Source organism: Homalodisca vitripennis, chromosome 1 (genome assembly GCF_021130785.1).
Source record: "Homalodisca vitripennis isolate AUS2020 chromosome 1, UT_GWSS_2.1, whole genome shotgun sequence".
Taxonomy (NCBI): Eukaryota; Metazoa; Arthropoda; class Insecta; order Hemiptera; family Cicadellidae; genus Homalodisca; species Homalodisca vitripennis.
This window is the reverse complement of record NC_060207.1, coordinates 36,692,433-36,713,396: the sequence shown is the minus strand read 5'-3', so window position 1 is coordinate 36,713,396 and position 20,964 is coordinate 36,692,433. Positions and strand designations below refer to the sequence as shown.

Genomic DNA, 20,964 nt, shown 5'->3' with positions numbered 1-20,964 from the left:
GTCCCCAGTTTAGGATCCTATCAAGGATTACACCCAGGTACTTAACCTCAGACTTCAACTCAATGGCAGAGCCTCTCAGTAAGAATGGACGAATACCCTCCAACTGACGGCTTCAAGTAAAGGCAGCTTCGGTGGGGTTGACAGTAAGTACCATCCCATCACACCAGTTCCCCACCATGTTCAGAGCATTGGTCAGTTCCGTGACTGTTCTGTTGAACTTGCCGCTCACAAGAATCACAATGTCATCCCCATATCCCTGTTAAAGACACCACTCTTGTTCAAAGACACGAGTGCCACCCTGAGGACAGTCCCTCATAGTCATAGCACTGATCCTTGCTCCCATAAAATTAGTGGTAACCACTCTGTATGTGAGCAAGACCTTTATCCAGTCACATATTTGACCATCAATACCACGTCTCGAGACCGCATTGACAATCGCCTGAGTGCCTGTATTGTCAAAAGCTCCTTCGATGTCCACAAAGACACCTATGGCTACTTCCTTCGCTGCCAGCACCTTCTCAGTCCTGCATACCAGTTGATACAAGGCTGAGACGCATAATATTCCTGGAATGCTCATTTTGATGTAGAGGGCGCTCAAAGAGAGATCCCCCCAAACCAACCTAGCAACCACCTTCTCCGTGGTTTTGAGAAGAAAGGAGAACAGACATATTGTCCAAAAGGACTAAGGTCGATCCATGTTAGACCTCCCCTGCTGTGGTATACTACTCTGAATACCCTCCAGGACAGAGGAATACGCCTGAGGGCCACAGAGGCCCTAAACAGCCTGTACATCACGGGAAGGAGAATATCCAACCCCCGCTACAAGCAAACCGGTCTCATTCCACCTCCCCCAGGTGCTTTATATGGACTAAATAGGTTTATCGCCCACTCAATTTTTCTGAAGGTTACTACACGACACACTAAACTCCATGTGAGTGAGCGGCACGCCCCGCAAGTCTGCCTCCACAGCTGAGTGATTGATCCTTGTCATAAAAGATACAGTCCGGAAAGTGTGTTTCCATCATGACTTTTAGAACCCCCTCTGGTTCAGTATTATGTATACCTTGATCGTCCCTGAGATCACCGAGATGTGATTTTTTGCTAATAGCTTCTGAAGCCTAGCCCAACCCTGCACACTGTCAATGTTAGTGCAGAATTTCTTCCAGGCTAATCTCTTAGCCGTAGGGACCTTGCGGATGTACAGTGCAAGAGCCTCGCGGTAGATCTGCCAAGTACTCTAAGTTTTTGCTCTCCTGAATAGAGCCATGACGCTCTTCCTCAAAAAAGGCTAGTTCTGATTTCCATCAGGCTACTTTGGATCTTTTCCTGTTAACAGGACAACTGAGGTCGAATGAAACCTCAATTGAAGATGTCAGATTGTTGGCAGACTTGTCCAGCTGCACTGTATTGTGAATCCGTTTCCGGTTACTTCGAAATATATATATAATTTTTTTCGGGTTCGAGTCCCGGCGGAGCAAGTACTTTTTGTGATTCAATGTTTATTGAAAAATTAAATAAGGCTCTTGGCATTTATACAAATTTGATTAATGTAAACAAAAGTCGTTTGACAGGTATTTGGTCTTCCGATCATATGTTAGTTTAGTTATTTAAACGCATATGTGACAGATAAGGCAAAATACAATATAATTGAATTATATATATTGATTTATTCACTGTTAATAACTAAACTAACATATGTTCGGAAGGCTGAATACCAAACAATTTTAACAATCATTACATTTGTATAAACGGCAAAAGCTTAATTTAATTTCAATTAAGATTGAATTCTAGAAAATACCTGCTACCGAATCTCGAACCCGGATCTCTCTCTTTCCGGCTATGATACCACTTCACCACAAAGCCCTTACTTTTTACGATTCAAGTGTTTTGTATTTTTCGTTTCTGTCACATACATGTTAAAATATATAAATCACACACACACACACACACACACACACACACACACACACACACACACACACACACACACACACACACACACACACACACACACACACACACACACACACACACACACACACACACACACACACACACACACACACACACACACACATTATTTTGGAGTGTAATGTAAAGAAATATACATATGGAACTATACTATACAGAAGCTGTATGGTTCATAGCCTAGGTAAACTGGCAACTATCTTTTAGGCTGAAGTTACAGCCCTTGCAGAATGTGCAAGAGTTAATGTGGAAAGGGGCTACAAAGGCAAAAACATCTACATTAACTCGGACAGCAGGGCTGCTCTGCAGGCCTTGGCCAACCATGACTGTAATTCGAAGACAGTCTGGGAATGCCATAAGGCCTTGAAATTGCTGGCGAAAACCAATAAAGTTATTCTAACTTGGGTGCCTGGGCATAGAGGAATCACAGGAAATGAAGGGGCAGACATTTGCGCTAACTTGGGAGCCAACTGTCTTCTTACCGGTCCTGAACCAACGTGTGGGGTCTCATATAACTGCACGTAGATCAGTTACCAAGTGGATGGCTAACAAACACCTACAACATTGGAGAAATACTGAGGGGAATGTACAAGCAAAGCGGATGCTCAAGGGACCATCAAGGAACATTGCAGCAGATGCCCTTAGAATGAGTAGAACGGAGATCAGAAAGGTGACTGGTTTTACTACAGGTCATTGGATATTCCGAAGTCACCTGAATAGAATAGGTATTCCAGTTCAGGAAACACTGAGTAGGAAATGTGGCGAGGCTGACGAAACAGCCAAGCACGTCATATTTGAATGTCCGGCATTAAAGAGCAAACGCTCAAGATCCCTAGGTGTTCTTATGCATACGGAAGAGGGGTTGGAACAGGAAAGCATTGTTCAGAAGATCTCATGGTTTTGTAAAGGCCTGGGATTTGATACAGCTTAAACCTGGGAGAGGGTGCACAATAAGCCGGATGGCTGAGAGGCAACTACCAGGCCTAGGAAACCTGGCCCTCTGTTACAGAAAAAAAACTATACAGAATATTTAATTTGAACTGTTTTTACCTAATTTGTAAATGTAGCGGGAGCTTAGGGGTCCCTTTTTGCTTGGTGGGCTACGCTGCCGAATACTTTTCTTACGCCTTAAACCAGCCGTGCTAACAGACGAAGATACGTATTCCTCTCATTGCTTAGTAAGAAGTCAATCACAATTATGGCGAAATTATCCTACCTTATGATGTAAGCTACTGGATCTTGATAGACATAGTTAGTAGACGAAGCGCGAACGATATTTCATGATCTGGTTCTAATTGTTGTTGGAATTCGAAAAGGCTTTGAAGTCTCCAGTCAATAATAACAATTAAACGTTTCCTTCTTTCAGATAAAGTTAAATGTTTAATTATTAAAGAAGAACGAAAAAGTAGCCTTGTGTTATTTATTTTATACGGCGTTGGTTATCTTCTCTGAAGTTAAGAACATGAAAAAGTAACTCTAACGCTAAAGCGTACTAAATGTTTGTAAGCCTTTGCTGAAAACAACCGGTAAAGATCTTGTCACAACATCTGATTTTAAAAATTTAAAAGTGTAATGCGTATTGCCTTGCAGGCTACAGCAAAAGCAAACGTAAACTAACTTCGTTTCAACTTCATGGTTTGTTGTTTTCATAGTGGTTAAGTGTTTGTTTTTCAATCTAAATGTTTTATTTAGACTACTATTGAGTTGAAAACAATCGAAATTTTATTTATTGTATCATATTATGTTATTACTAAAATTAGGTAAGTATTTTAAGCTATGAATGGGTAAGGTGTAACATATTTAATTAGCTTTTATATTTACAAAGATTATTTACAGCCCTAATAACTGACATAAATAACACTTGTTGGACCGTTATTGAACTGGAATTTATGGATTCTGGATTTTATTTTATGTAAATTAATTTATCTTAGAAATCTAATAAGAGCTTTATGTCTTAATCTTGAGTTTATTGGAAACTACCTATTGGGGAATGTGTACATTAATAATTATTGTCCTAGAATATTACATGTTCTGTTTGACAATTTGTGTATAATATTTACTGAAAGTAACTATTAGTTACTGCACTATCGTGGGTAGGTATGTATGCATTAAAGATAGAAAAAGTTCAATTTAATCTTTCTCATGCTTACCTGATCTGAGCTTGTATTTAGCTGTCTACTATCTCAGGGATAATTTCTTTCGGTATTTATTTACAATACCGTGACGATGGAAAATGGACTTTTTTTTCATGGGTTGGGCATTTATAGCCTAGTATTATTATCACAGGTGCATATAAACTGGGGGGAAAGAATATTATTGTATTATATTGATGCCTTTCGGGCATTATTGCGTTAAGGAGCACGGGCATCAGGGGCATCACGTGATCTGGGATTCGACTTTTGCAAGCTCGAGTTAATTTTTTTTCTAAAAGAGCAAGCAGTGCGCAGCGGGCAGGCATCGTTGACAGGATTAACGTACTAGTCTGCATCATTTCAGTAACTTATCACTTACCTTAATGAACATCCAATACAAAGGTGTGCCATTACCACTACTGAACTAGGTGGTTAAGAATAGACACGGAGGAACAAAATAGTTCAAAATGGCGTCCCTTCTTTATTTGAGAGAGCCGTGGAGTAATATCAAACTGTCAAATATGGATAGTGTTGCCAGAGGTACTGTCAAAAACAGAGTTTTCAGAGAATTTCAAAAAATCGTAACTCCTTTGATTTTCGTTGCCGACGAATTTTTTTTTCACTATTATTTTCAGGAAAAATTGTAGTTTACAGGGAAAAAAAATTAACATACCTTTCCATGGTCACGATATTGTAAATTGATACCTTTCTTTCTCCCCTAGAATGGGGACTGGCGCGGAAGGCACCAACAAAGCTCGCACTGATGCCCAAGGGAATTTGTGGTAGGTATTTTGCCTACCTGAGATCACATTAGATGATCTAGAGACATGAGATCACCCTACACTTCTGGAAGTTAAAGAAAACATCCCCCAAAATTTAGGCACTTAAATTCAATCTCAGATCACCTAAGGGCCCGTAAAGGGTAAAATTTAACTCTTTCTAATACTTAAGCTATATACATATCTATCTTAATCGCTGAATAATAAATTGTAGCCTAGTTAGTGACAGAGGATTACCTTACTGTTGACTTAGCTTAATTCAATATTTGTTATTTTTATTTTATTTAATCTTTCCAACACCTGTAACCATCTCAAATGGTATTAAAAATGTTGACTATGAAATCTATTTCAATAAGTAAAACATTTAAGTTGACACAGGAATTTAGAGAATTACCTGTTGGTCTTGTTTCTCACTTCAAAAGAAGTAAGGGCGTTTTTGGCGCAGGTTCGGCAGAAGTATCAATTGGTGGTTCTTTTGGTTGTACTTGTGTTAGGCCTAACTATGTGAAAGTTGAATGAATGAAGGATAAAAGCTAATAGGGAGATAATAGTTATTAGTTGTTTTATATTTGTAATAAGCCAGACATTTTTCTTTAATGTTTAATGTATTAAAATAATTTAATGTGCCTTCATGTAATAAACTAAATGTAAAATGTATATCTTTTAGGCCCACTGTGTAATTTATTATTAGATGTAATTTTAGTTATACATAACTGGTCAATTCTTGGTCGATTATTGTTTTTTTTACACCTTTATTCAATCTTCTACAACTCAGATGCAACTGAACAGATTCAAAACTAGACACAACCTCTCTAAAAAGTCATACTCAAACATCAAAGCCTTCTTGTTTTTATTTCCACGTTTAATTTTGCAAGCTGTCATTATAATTTATAGTAAACCACTAAGTGAAACATATGTTAAGTGTGTGATGTTAATTCAATAGTTTGATATGTAATGTGTGAAGTGTAAATTTATTGTATATGTTAGTGTACGGGGCTGGTGGATGATGAGAAGGGATGGGTACACAATTAATAAATACTGACATGCCTACCAGTACCTTGTTTATATATTTATCAATACTCACAATGGTCCAAAAGAAACCAGATATGTGTTCACTTCAACTCACAGAATTTATATAACTTCGCTAGAAATAAAGAAGTTATTAATTTTAAATTCACAAATTAAACATTTATAAAATACTATTTTTAAATTATGAAATTAAATGAAATTTTATAATAAAGTAAAAAATCTATTCTTGGATAACATATATTGTAGTGTGGATGAGATGCTGAATTATGTTTTACTATAAGACACATTTTTTATAAATTAAGAAAGTAGATGAATTACTATTAGTTTAGTTTCATCTTAGCTTAGGTTTTGTTACTGTTGCCAATGACCAGTTTGTGTTACTTCTGTAAAAGAATTGAATGTTAATATGCAATAAATAGATTTGAATTTGAATCAAGAAGTTTCCAGTGCTGATTGGATTAGATTGGATTTATAGAAGGAACTTCGACTTATTCTTTCAGCTCATTGTCCTATTGTATACTATTCTCTATTTTGTTTTGTATGCTCTCTTAGAGTAAATCTAGAACTAATGGTTCCAGGACATAGCCTTTCATGCGAGGGACAAATTATTTTGTCCATTTTTTATATGCCTGTAAAAATGTAAAGATTTGTTGATAACAAGAGGCAACTTTTCATAGAATGTATTTATAAATTCCAAGGTATGACTATGATTCGATTCCATAGTGTTGCATGGTTGAGTCTCACGCTGTATGTTCAAGTACTACTGGTCTAATTTATTCACCCCAATGTGAAAGTTTCAAGGGGGTGCAGGGTTGAATATTGAAATTTTACTTTGTAAAAAAGTTTTTTTTTGTTTCTTTTAAACAAGGAATATATATTTTATAACAGTTCTAAGAAATCACGTACAAACCCAATGAAGTGTCTTGCCAGCATCAAGTTTGGGATAATTCCAATCTAGGCAAAACAAAAATTTAAATTATAATTAAAATTAAAACATAAATTTTTTTCTCATTTGTGGTAAGTCTTATCCAAATAGTTGAGGGGGAGGGAGAATATGTAATATAAACCCTTTTGTCACAGGGCAGTTTTTATTTTAATCCCACCAACTGTTTTACACAGACTAAATGCCTCATTTAAGCAAAAAAGAGAAGTTCTCCAATAAACAGACTGTACTGTGTGATCTCATTTTACTAGGTTTATTACAAACAATAATTATTTGAGATATACTATAAATGTTGCTAATTAGTGCAGGTCTTCATTTCAAAATAGTTATAAAATGTAGTTAGTTTTCAGAAGTTGCCAATACTTATTTAATAATTGATATATTATAACTGAAATCACAATAAAAATAATAAAAGACATTTAAAGTGAGAACCCTGGAACACGTGTTTTAGCTGATATAATTTTCCTGGCTCAGAATCACCTGTACAAACATGTTGGTCTATGTCTTTAAGAAATTTTGAGATGTTTGTAGGTTGATTTTGGGAGACTTATCAGGATGTAGGCTATACATAATGGTCTATTTTCCAGGTCCATTAGTGGCACAAAGTAACGGAGTCACCTCTCTCTAGTTCCTACCTGGAAACTAAAAGTAAAAGTAGAAAACAATGACAGGCCAGATAGAAGACTATGAAGTATTGGAGGTTATTGGAACAGGATCATTTGGAACTTGTTATAAGGTTCGGAATAAGTTGTCTGGAAGGATATATGTTTGGAAAGCTATTGACTATGGAAAAATGACAGAAGAAAAGAAACAGGTAGGTCCATTTTAAGAAACAAAAATGCCTAGAATTTAATATGAATAATATTGATGTGTATATATCTTCAGCAACTAGTACAAGTTCCGTCTTGCCTGGCTTTGCTTGATTCATAGATTTGTTATCACATTTTCTTTCCCATGTTTCTTTTTGTACTCTTTCCTATACTTTACTATATACTACAGTTCGAGGACTTTAGCTGTGCGCGTGACCTGGAGTGTGTGGTGATGGGCGGCAGAGGGGTGGCGGGGTAGCATTATGCGCTGCGTCCCTGAAAACATTTCCTTTGACTCATGGTTAAAATCCTCCGTTCAGGAATCGTATTGGCCCAAATAACTCATCGCACTCGCCACAATCAGTCTGTTTTTGTGACAGTGCTGAGTGTAGCTTGTGCTTCGCTTTTACCGATAATGTCTGTTGAGTTAAAGTCAAAAGCCTATTCATAGTCAGGCTCGCGAAATTGTGAGTAATGTTTATACATTTATGAAGGAAGAGGCAGACCATCAAACTGTTAAAATTCCGTTGTCAAAGGCTCGCCAAAGAACTGCTGCAGCAACTGGAGTGTCAGAGCGAGTTGTGACTAAAATAAACAGTTAACTTAACAAGTTGAAGGTTAGTAACATAGGTGAGGCAATTTTTACTACACCAAACAAAAACCGTCAACGACGTAGAATAGTTGACAATTTCCATGTTGAAGAACATCGAATACCGACTGCAAAACTTTTGAGGGAGGCGCAAAGGGACAAAATATATTTCCAGGGTTGTGAGAAAAGTTTTAGGTGAGTATTAAAGGACCCTGGAATTTACTTGGAGAAGGACGGCAAACAATAGGAAATTATTAATTGAAATGCCAGAAATCCGAGAGAAGAGGATAACATACTTGAGAGCGTTGAAAAAGTACAGGGAGCAAGGACGCCCCATAATTTATTTAGACGAATCTTATATACTATCGTCTCACGTATCTAACCAAACTTGGTCAAATGCCTCAAATGAAGGGTTACACGTGCCGATTTCCAAGGGCGAGAGACTAAATAATTTTATTAATGCGGATGGAGAGAAAGGGTTCTTCCCCAATGCTTTTACATGTTGGAAAGCAAGCAACCATAGTGGAGACTACCACGACAATGTGAATGGGGGACATTTTTATGAAGTGGATAAAAGAAAAAGTGTTAACCGGAATTTAGAACCAAATTCAGTACTAGTATTCGATAACGCGCCCTACCATAACATACAAATTGATAAAGCTTCTACTTCAAAAAGTAGGAAGCAAGATATGGAGGTGTGGCTTTCAAAAAACGGAATACCATTCTGCGACGATATCCTTTTATCCTGAACTCTACAAACTTGTGCAGCTATATAAACCAAGGCATGTCCGGTACGCCTTGGACGAAACTGTTCAACTACAGGATCATGACATCTTACGACTTCCGCCCTACCACCCAGACCTCAATCCCATTGAGTTAATTTGGGCCGAAGTCAACATCATGTGGTTATGAGAAATACATCTTTCACTATGTATCAAGCTAAAGCTCTATGCGAAGACAAGATATCAAGTATGGGCGCAGAAGAGTGGTCAGTAAAGTGCAAGCACGTAGAGAAAAATCGAAATGGGACTATGCAGCCGCAAAACCCCAGATTGACAATATTATAGAATCCCTTATTATATCAGTTGGTTCGGATACAGACAGCAGTGACAGTGACCCAGGAGAGGAGGACAACTTGAGTGGAATTGAAGAACTCCAATGAAAAAAACAATCATTGTAAGTAACATTTGTTATTAGAAAACTATATTCTAAGCATTAAATATTATTGAAGTGATTGTAAATTAAAGAATAAGAGAATACCAAATAATAACAATAATAGGACTTATCCTTGTTTTTCAGTTTGTTATATTGTTGTTTAACGTGTTTTTGAAAATAACGTATGTGTGAATAATAATCGGCAAATCGAAAATCGTGAGTTTAAAGTCGTAAGAGATTCTTGCGCCTTCATCTCAGCGGCTAGCACGTAAACGCAACCCGCCACACAGATAGCGTTCGTTTTTTGAAAGGGTAGTATTAGGGCTGCACGAGCACAGCTAAATTCCTCCAACTGTACTACAGTCCCTCTCCCTTTGCCTTTTGCATTATTCTAGTATACATCTCATCATCGTGAGTCAGTGAGTAAAAATATCTTTGTGATTAAAATGTACATATAGCACAGAGAATAGTAACAATGGCTTAATGTCTAAGAATTATTCATGGATACAAAATTCTTTTATATTGAGCACATAACAAAGTTAAATAAATATTTTAACAATTAATTTAAGATGTAATAGTTGCCAACAAAACATGCAGTGTTGAAACTTACTGAAAAAGTATGTCTTAGAGACTGAACTTGCATAATCCTTAAAAACATAGGTCAAAGTAATTTTTATTTTTAAAGCATAAAAAAACTACACAGTGTCTTAAAGTAATAATTGATTTTTAAATATGAAATAAGCATAAAATTATTAATAATAAACCTTATTCTTTGTCAATATTCTTTATTAACAATTACATGGAGGAATTCAATAGTGTCATACATGTTAATACAATTTTAGGTCACTTAAGTAAAATGAGGTATAACAAATTTAAATTGGTTTAAGTCTTCAAACTGTGTTGATAATTCCCTCTAGAGTGTGGTATGTAAGCCATGGGTATGTGTTTTGAATTCATCCAGTCTGCAGATTGGATCTGCCAGTAGCCAGTTTCATAAGGTAGCACCAAATATGTCACAGTCGAGAGGTTTCAGTGGTTTGTTGCTTCTGGTTTATGCAAGCTTATCTTTAAAGTGGTTATGCTTGCTTATGCATTGACGGATTTCATTGGAAAAAGTACCGTTGGAATTATTATAACAATTTCGAAATAGCTTTTATCTTGTACATTTTTTATAATCTATGTAAAACAGCTGATGCCTGTCAAAAGGCAAAATGTTTGCCGTTCTGGTTTGTGCAAGCGTATCTTTTAAGTGGTCTATCCATTGACGGATTTTGTTGAAACAAGTACCATTGAAATTGTAATAAAATTCTTCAAATAGTTGGTGTCTAGTAAATCTTTTATAACCATACTAGTATTTTTGTTATTTGATTTTTTTTTAAATTTCAACAGACGCCATTTTGTTAATACTAAAGAAGTTTTTTTTTTTTTATTCAAATCTATGTGCCAAATTTAGTTTTTTTAGCTGAACTAGTTTTAGAGGTAGGCTAATAATTACATTCTTGAAGCTCTTTTCTTATTGGAAATTATATATTAATTTAAACAAACTCTCCAATAGTTTGGGTCCGAAGATGTTCTCATTGAGTATGAAAGGCCTCACAAAAATAAAACTTATATTATTGGAGAGTTTGTTTAAATTAATATAGGCTAATAATTGTTTTATAAAAAGTACCAAATTGCAGCTAGCGGCTAAACAAGACATTTCTCAACCTATGTTTATATGGCAATTTTTGTTTAAAATGATGAGTACTATCAGCCACAGAAGTTTGTGATGCCCTTTGTCAGGGAGTCAATGTGTTAAACTATGATTCATCTCTAAATTCAGAATACAATATAAACACCTCCACTGCGACACAAGTCATGTACTGATTTAAAGGACAGCTGGGATAGTAGTAAGTTGCGACCACTGCAGTCAATATGTTAAACTAAGATACATCTCTAACTACAGAATACGATGTAACACCTTCACTGCAACACAAGTCATGACTTTAGAATAGCAGTAAGCTGCAATCCCCGTAGATGTATTTATTTTTTAATAAATTGTTAATGAAAGAGGGCTCATTTTAGTATTCAAGGAGTTTATTTAAGCATAAATTTATTTATCAGTATGTGTATTGTCTAATACATTGTTATTGTTTTTATGTGACCAGTTGTTGGTGTCGGAAGTGAACCTGCTTAGTGAGCTGAACCATCCCCATATTGTGAGATACTATGATCGGATTATTCACAAGGAGAGCACTACAATATATATCATAATGGAGTGGTGTGAGGGAGGGGACCTGGCGTCTCTCATACAGCAACACAAGAGGTGGGCTTCAATCATTATTTTCACTGTGTTAGTGATATGATAATCAACTAATTTTTATAATTTGAACAGTTCACAAAGTTTGGTTAAATTTTGTAATCTGGCCTCAACACTTTTTATCCATTTTGTGTGCTGAGTTTACTTTGAATTTAATTGCACTTAAAGCTGATAATCAGGGATATAACAGATTAGCCCAAGAAAGGGTTCAAATGTTGAGAAGAGGGGAGGAGGGTTTAATGGAAGATTAAAAATAATTTATGGCAAGCCATGCTATGACATGGGTGATGTTTTTCATCTACCATGTAAATAATTGTTGAACAGAATTCCGTACAATTTGGTGTGTTGTAAAGCTTATAAATACACCTTTTGCGTTTAAATTTGTATGTACTATGTGCCAATCATGTCATACATTGTATTTTATGTGAATTAAATTTTTCTAACACTCAAAAATTGGTAAAAGTTAAACAACTGCAGAACATAATTCAAACAAGTATTTAAAGTAAATTATTTCCCTCTTTATTACATAGAGTTATTATTACTCGGCTCTTCATTATTTGCATTATAATATGTTCTTCAAGTATTTTAATATTCTGATAGTATGTATTTTTACAAATAGTTAATACTCTAAATTTGATTGTTCCATCACAAATTGTAGCACTAAATGTAAGACCACTGAGTCTATCATGAGCATAAATGTTGCAGACGAGGAAACTGTGTTGAAGAAGTATTTGTGTGGCGTGTGCTGTATCAACTGGGACGTGCACTGCAGGCCTGCCACTCACACTTACACGATGTGACTGTGCTTCATCGTGACGTCAAACCAGCCAATGTGTTCCTCGACAGTCGTGGCAACATCAAGCTTGGAGATTTCGGTCTTGCCAGAGTGTTACGCAGAGAGCAGAGCTTCTCAGAAACCATTGTCGGCACACCCTACTACATGAGTCCTGTGAGTAATCAGATAATTGGCTGGACAACAGAACAGTTATAACTTAAAAACTTAATTATTACTGTAGAGATTTAAGCTACTTGTAAAGGCCGTGATTAAAAAAAAGATTATGTGTGCCTGCATTGTAGAGGTATAGGTCACTTACAGAAGGAATACAAGGCCGATCCACATTGTTTTCTCTGCAAGGAGAATAATGCGAGGTCTGCTGATCTCAAGCATCTCCCGGGGACTGGAGCTTGCTCTGTTTTCAGATAGGCTCTGGCACCTGCAAAGTCTAAAAAAAATACAATGATGTGTGTTCTACAAGTGAATCTTCACAGAAGTGGAGTAGCTGATGCTGTTTTTGATCAAAGTTGGAAAAACACATAGACCCTCTGATCTGCAGTGAGCAGTATAGAAGTAAGAATGATCCAGGGTGGTTTCAGGATGACCTTGGAAAAGCAGCCATTTGAACTCCAGATACAAGAGGTAATTTGCTTGTTGAAAGGCATGGCACTGGAAGGAGATTCATTTGGGTGAGATGTGCGGACTTCACTTTGGTGAGCTGCTATTTGACTCTCAACGAGAATATCCTATACTTCCGGACAATTTAGAGGACACCCTAAGAACCTTTGATGGTAATGTTGTGGTCGCCGGTGACTTTAATGCGAAAGCTTTAGAGTGGGATATGACCCGTACAGATGCCAGAGGAAGATAAATTCTTGAGATGGTTGCAAGAACAGGACTCGCTGTGATTAACAAGGGAAGTGTAACCATTTTTCACAGGCCGGGTTATACGCATACAATACTGGACATCACTTTTGCAATGGAGGCATTTCCACGTAATATTACAGGCTGGAGGGAAAGTGAGGACTGTACTGGTATCGATCACCAGTATATTACTTTTAGCTTGATGTTTGGGTGAAACAGTGATCTTTTGGGGGCCTTCTGTGAGCTCATCACCTGTTGATTGGAACGTGAGAAAAATGAATGAAGAAGTGCTTTCAGAGGAACTCGAGACAGGTAAGAATGAGGTACTGGATGGGGCAGGCACAGCCGAGGACCTGGTGGAGGCAATCATGGACTTATTACGGAGAGCCTGCAACACCTCCATGCCCAAGAAGTCGATGCCATGAGGGGAGAAAAGCTGCATACTGGTGTACAGATAAGATCGCTGGTCTAAGGAAAAATCGTTATGTCTACATTGGCGTAGTGTGATGTTGAGCAGGTGATGTTGCAGATGAAGCTCTCTTGGAATACAGGCGTGCAGTAAGAGGACTTAAGTTTGCAATAAATAAGGGCAAGTGTCTCAAGTGGGAAGAGCTTAGACATAACGTTAACGCAGACTCCTGGGGTCTGGATACAGGATCATAATGCAAAAGCTGGGATCTCTGTTGCCCAGCCCCATTATGGATACTGAAAAGATGGAGCACATCGTTGACACTCTCTTTCCAACTCATCCTATGAGAGATCTGGATGTGCATGCGGTGCCGGTTCAGGGAGTGCGAGATGAGATACAGCTCGGTGAGGTGGGCTTCTTCCTCAGTTCTTGTTGGGCTACAGTTATTTTGGATTGTACCTGGACAGGATGGGGAAATGGGAGTTGCCCACTTGTATTTTTGGAGACTCACCTTGGTATGATGCGGAACCTACCTTCTTTAAATGCAGACGACGGACAGAAGAAAGGAGGAAGCTGATGACACAGTTACAGGAAGATCTTCAACTGCAGAATATTATTGGAGTTATGCTCCGAGGACAGGAATGCTGGAATATGGTGGCCAAATACATGGAGAAAATCCTAAGGGTGGTAAAGGTGTCTCTAGATGAAACCAGATGAGAGCTTGAATAACACTCAAACAAAAGGCCTAGAACGAAGTATTGGGAACACCATTTCTAGTTAGTCCAAGGAGAGGATGGGGTGTTTTTTAGTAGGGATTTCACTGTACCTTCGTTCATCTTCGTTATTTGTAATTTACTCATAATGATTTATATAAATAGTGTTAATATAAAAAAATACAGTATATTCAAATATACTGTTTACCTTAAAAAGATTAATTTCTAAGCTTACGTTTTCTTGCATAAAAAATTACAATGTTGCTGATTATTAACTAATAATTGTAAATAAGAATTAATTTTTAGTCACAGAGATATATGACAGCAGAATTAAATTATTTGTTGTGCTATGTATATTCTAGAAGATGTATTTATCCATTGCTTGAGTCTTGATTTTATATAACCAAAATAAAGGTTTTAATTGAGAATAATTTGTATTTTTTAATATGTAAAACTAATTTTTAGTTTGAAAACAGTTTTTTCTCCTAAGTTACTAAACTATTTAAGAGAGTACAATATCTGTTTTATATATTTCCTTCTCTAATAAAACGTAAATAACTTGAAGTCATTAATAAATCCTTGTATTTGGTTGGTTATGTCTTTCCAATAAAGTAATGTTTCAGGGTTTGATAATTCAACTTTGAATATAGTTGAAATCAATCATGAACCAAAGACTTTTTATGTATAAGTTAATCTGTGATCAAAACATAATTTCCTACTCATTTTACATGTAAGTCATCTGTATGGCTGTCATATAACAATTAGGTTTTGTTTTTCCTTGTTTTCCTGTAATATTATGTCATATACTTATAATGCATTTGCTTAAAAATGTTATAACAATATAACAGTTGTATAGTTTTATAATATGCTTTTGTGCTCTGTTGTGTTTATTTTTACAAAGCCTATTTTTATTTAGTAAAAATAATTTACTTCATTATTCAAACATGTTTCTGTTTAAAGAATATAAATATAAATTTGAACTACTGTATTAATAAATTGTTTACTATTTGTACAGGAATCTCCCCTCCTACTTTGTATGTGAAGCATACACATAGAATAACTGGAAATGTCCTACTTTCACTCTGTTGGAGATTTTTATTGATGTGTAAATGTCTTATTATTCTCTGTAAAAAAAATAAATAATCCTATCTTTTAAATCACTTTAATAATATTTTGTGATATCCTAAACAATCTTTGTATTATGTATGCTCTAGTAGATCATTTCCCTTGCTAAGTAACTTCCTTCTTTCCTTCGCTATTTAGTTATCCTCCATGTGACACAGAGGATAACTAAATAGTGGTGATTGTGTTTTATAACCACTGAAATGACCTTATCCAGAAAAAATGTTATTACCCTTTTAGTGTTCACTGGACTTATTACTTAGGCTAACTACATCACTGTTAGCAAAGGTAGGGGCTATGTCACTAACATAGTGCAAAGTTTGCTCATTACTTATAAACAAAAGGAAAAAATAAAAAGCATAAACATTGTTTAAAAACTTTTTATGATGATTTCAAACATAATTTTAAAATGTTTATAGCTGAAATTTGTAAAAAAAAACATAATTGAAATTAACGTGAGTGGCATTATTTAAAGAAATCTTAGTCTTCATCACAATAACCTTTAAAAAATAATAGGACATTCTTGTGACAATCTTCCTTAAATTATATAGTTAATTTGATGCTTGAAAAGTAAGTACCTTTATGGTATCATTAACAATGAAAGTTGTCCAATAATTAATATTTTACAAAATTCATAGTCAACATTAAACTAATTTGTAGAATAATTAGACCATTTTAAGTCATTAATTATAACATATTATTAGACTGGTAATGTAAAATTCTCAGCACTAACATTTATGGAAGAGATATCATGCTGAAAATTGATTTCAGTTTCTTGGCAGTAGGAGGTCCAAGCACTTGAACTGAGTGACAATCATTTAGTCTGGCTAAGAGAGGCTTCCTCTTCTCAGTTGGCAAAGTTCTCTTAGATACGTCTTCCATTGTTAGCATACAATATTAACACCAACCTTCTCTTACCCATCCATTATTCTGTAGTAAGAAACAAGTACTTGTTTGTACTCTTGATTTACACAATAAATCAATACAAACTAATCTCTAGGTGAAGAATATAATATTTTCTTGTTTGTGTAGTAATGCTTTAATATCAAAATCCATTTTTAACACTAAAATGTGTATTACAGGAGGTGATAAAAGGAAATAAGTATGACCGCAAGTCTGACATCTGGGCACTGGGTTGCTTGGTGTACGAGTTGTGTGCTCTCAGTCCTCCCTTTACCAGCTGTGATATCAATCAGCTGGCAATACTCATCAGAGATGGAAGGTATTGTACTGTGTCTACTCATTCAGACTGATACTTTAATATACAGTGACAAATTTATTGAATTTAGATTAAAATGTGTGACAGTTACCAAAAACCCACAACCTCAATTTCTGACTAGTCAACAGCAGAGATATTTTCCATTGTATATGAATATTGAAATTGTTTATCATAATTTAATACTTGTTTGGTTATTTTCAACAGAATACAACACTGTACATTAAATTAACAATTTTTATTTAATTACAAATATCTATTCATTACCACTTTAACTAATATAACATGCAACATTAGTTGCAACTATTGGCCCCCAAGCACAATATATGTATCTCATGCAACACTAATTTTTAGAAGAACCACATTCGAGTAACTTTGCTCTCCATTCGTCAACTGTGTTTTTTTCATAATGACAACTGTTATCTTTTGATGCTTAGGGCTGGCGCTATAGGTGAGAAAAGTGTAGGAAATTGCTACATGGTTGGTACTGCAATCTTGTGGATTTTGATCAAATTACTTGAAGGCCATATACTTTTTATTGTACGTGAATTCAAGAAATTTGTGTTGATTGTGCTTTTTATTCTATGAATCGTTTTTGTGATGTTTGCTCATTGGTATTGTTTAGTTATAGTAATAATATATTGTAATAACAATGAACAAAGAGGGTGTACAACAGATTTTAAAGTTCCCAGTGAATGAAGAATAAAGAGTTTTTATATTTCATACCCTCCCTATTCATACCCCCCCTTCATCAGGATAAAAACTGTTATAACCAAAACATAATTGACATATAAGTTGACACTTAACATAATTTAAAAAGTTTAGCTCTGATTAATACATTTTAATTAAAGTGTTCACTAAATATGTCAAAATTACTAAAACGGGAAAAATACTTTGTCCAGACAGATTTCAACTATCTTCAATCGCCACTTACCTGGACTCGAGGCAGTTAAAGGGGTTAATACATTTTAAAAGAATTGAATGTAACCTATATCAAATTTTACTTATTTCCGTTTTATTAAAACCAACAAATATATAATTGTGTAAAATCAAATAAAATTTGTATACTCGAATTTGGTGGTCACACTAACAAAGTTGGATGTAGTTATCACACGTACATGTTATTTGGCGATTAAAGCAATTTCAAACTTTTAAATGTAAAAAAGTTATAAATTTAATTCTTAAGAATCAGCACTTAAGATCATTGTTTCATGCCGTCAGTGGTACACCGCATATGTGATGTACAAAATGCACAGTTGATGGTAACAATAAGGGTTTTATAGTTCAATTAGGTCTATAGTTTGAATTAGGCAGAAGAAATCAGTAAAATTAAAATTCACTTCATAAATTTGAATTATTATGCTTATTTAATCATTTTGTCTATGAAAGATCTGTGTAATTTTGATTGTAACAAATTTTCAAATTATTGTTTACTATTAAGAGAAAAGACCATGTTGTGATGTTGAATTTGCATAACATTTTGTAATGTTGCTGTAGAAGTTGATAATTATTTTGTGCTTCACTCGTTATTTAATGAACTATACTTTAAATTTGCAATCACTTAAATTTTGATTTTAATACAATTTAGAAGTACAACCACAAAGTACTCCTGATACAACAGGTGCTTTGCATTAACCTAGTACCAATAATTTCTTTACATATTAAGAGATTGCACTTTCTATAGACTAATTTTTATTCAATTTAAATTTCAAATATAAAATTCTTGGTTACTTTCTTATATAATGACAAATAGTATTCTATTGCACAATAGGGTTATTGTGCTATCATGGAACAAATATGAGTCACATTTATACTAGTGCTCTCTCTCCACTGCCCAATAGAATGTGTTATATTTCCTCGTCAGCTACCATATGCACAGTGCTTCTCGCCTTATATGCTGTTGTTTATCAAATCATCCTCTGACGTATCTTATAAAAACCATTTTATTTCAATCATGTTTTAAGGTCTCTTTTAAATTAATCATTTATGTTTTTTTTAAATGAATTAAAATAGATTTCTTGTTATTTTTTCCTAAGCCATTATTATAATTTTTTATTAAATTACAAACCATTATATAAGACCTATAGGAGAGGCTTGTTCAATACTGCTACTTTAGACTAAGCAAAGCCAACTCCATCATATTTGTGCTGGTTATATAAACCATGCTCTTGAGTTGCTTTTAATGTGCAGTCCCCAAATAAACTGCTGTTTAACTCACTTAAAATGAGATATTGTCAAATTACACATGAGTAGTTACTAATGTGTCTGACGATAACGGTAACATCAAGTGTTAATAATAAGTTTAACAGAATGACGACATTTTTTATGAATACTCCATATAATGCATATATATGAATAAAATATGCCATGATCTTACAGCTCGTTCATGGTAATAATTATTTCATGTTCTTCTGATAAGTTAACTTCTTTTACATTCCGATCTCACCTTTAGCCAGGCAAGTAATAAATTAGGTAGGTTCTATTTAAATATCTATAAAATATTTCATGAAGTGATTTTTTTATAGGTTTGATCCAATCCCAGCCAACTATTCGGTTGACTTGCAGAAGATTATAGAGTTGATGCTGAGTGTTGAACACCAATACCGGCCTACTATTGAGATGATCTTACACCACCCTACAGTCGTCCTCAATGTCTCCACCAAGTCCAGTTTCAAGTTTGTCAACAAGCAGGATCGGCTCAAGGAAGAGTGTGACAGAGCCACTTTGGCCTCGGTCTCTGAGAAGATCAGGACCTTAGAGAGGGAAAGAGAACCAGAAGAGATCAGTGAGGACACTTTCCAGGAGAAGTGGATGGCGAGACTGGAGACTCTGAGACAGCGAGAGGCTGGAATCAGGAAGAGGGAGGATAAGTTACTTGAAAAGGAAAGAACAATTGTGAAAAGAGAGAAAGAATTGTTGCTTCTTGAACGTGTTTTAAGAGACAAACTTACCAGGGCTGAAATTTATCTTCGACAGTGTAAGGAAAATCGATCATCCCAGGCCTCTGTGAGTTTGAGATCTCAAAAGTACAAGGTAGTAGAAGAACTGGACACTTCATTCAGTGCAGATCCAGGAGACACAAGTATTCTTCCAACATCTGCCAAAATTGATCCCAAGGCAGTTGCTCCTCCAAACAACTTCATCAGATCAGCATCAGAACGTAGACTAAGGCATGTTCATTTTAATGTAAATGAGAGAGTTCAGCCTCTTCAGGCTATTCAAGAGATAGTGGCAGTACAGAAGAAGGGATGTGGGATCCCTGAAGTAGAACAAATGAGGACGAAGACTATTCCCAAGAAAATTTTGGGAGATGTTCAAGAAACAGAACAGTTGAAATTTGGTACAATACCAAAAAAAGTTAGCTTGACATCAGAGAATAAGTTTTCTGTAGTGAAACCGGTTTTGCCTAATACAAATAGTTGGCTAGAAGAAAAAACTATTTGGCTGGAGAATAAACGAACAGCCTATCACAACAATGTTAATAAAGAAAATATGAACCTCCAAAATCATTTAGAAGTGAAAACCCATGAATATTGTGAAACTAAAGAAGTAAAAAAGCGTTCCTCCAGACTGTCGCTGTTCTCAAAAAAACAAGGAATTCGTTAGATTCCAGTATAATATATGTTGTATATTTACAGAAATACTCAAGAGGTTGTGTGTTCAAGTAGTTATAAATGTTAATATATATTGTATATTCTAATGTACCTGATTATATATGGTGCCTTAAACCAGTTACTAATCTAGGCTAATAATTCAAGTAGTTACTATTTTATACAATTATGTGTTAATGAATATTAATATATTGATTGTAAATGTTACTAGTATAAAATAAATTAAATTAGGTAAGCATTTGCATTTATCTCTTTGAATAAATAACTTAAGTGTAATTTTGTAAAACATTTCAATAAATAAAATGTTGCCACATTAACTCGTCACAGCCAATATTGATGTAGTCTGACCAAGTTCTGTGTAAGTGCAGTGGGTACTACTGGATCATTATGGCTGAAGCCTATTACGGGTTAAATTTGTAGATGTCAGATGTTCAAAATTGAGATGATAAACAAATATTAATAATGAACTGTTAAAAACATTAATTGAAAATAATTTTAAACTTTACCAATTTTTGAAAAATATTTTAAAATAGTTTTATGAACAAGAATGT

General features: G+C 35.1%; 1 protein-coding gene across 1 annotated transcript; it reads left to right on the top strand.

Annotated features, from left to right (window-relative positions):
* Positions 1-3,551: 3,551 nt before the first annotated feature.
* LOC124359870 (serine/threonine-protein kinase Nek2) lies at positions 3,552-20,735 on the top strand. Its single transcript, XM_046812981.1, has 6 exons — positions 3,552-3,728; positions 7,439-7,665; positions 11,552-11,709; positions 12,409-12,652; positions 16,669-16,808; positions 19,328-20,735. The coding sequence occupies exons 2-6, from the start codon at positions 7,516-7,518 to the stop codon at positions 20,406-20,408; spliced, it is 1,773 nt and encodes a 590-aa protein (XP_046668937.1). The 5' UTR covers positions 3,552-3,728; positions 7,439-7,515; the 3' UTR covers positions 20,409-20,735.
* Positions 20,736-20,964: the final 229 nt, after the last annotated feature.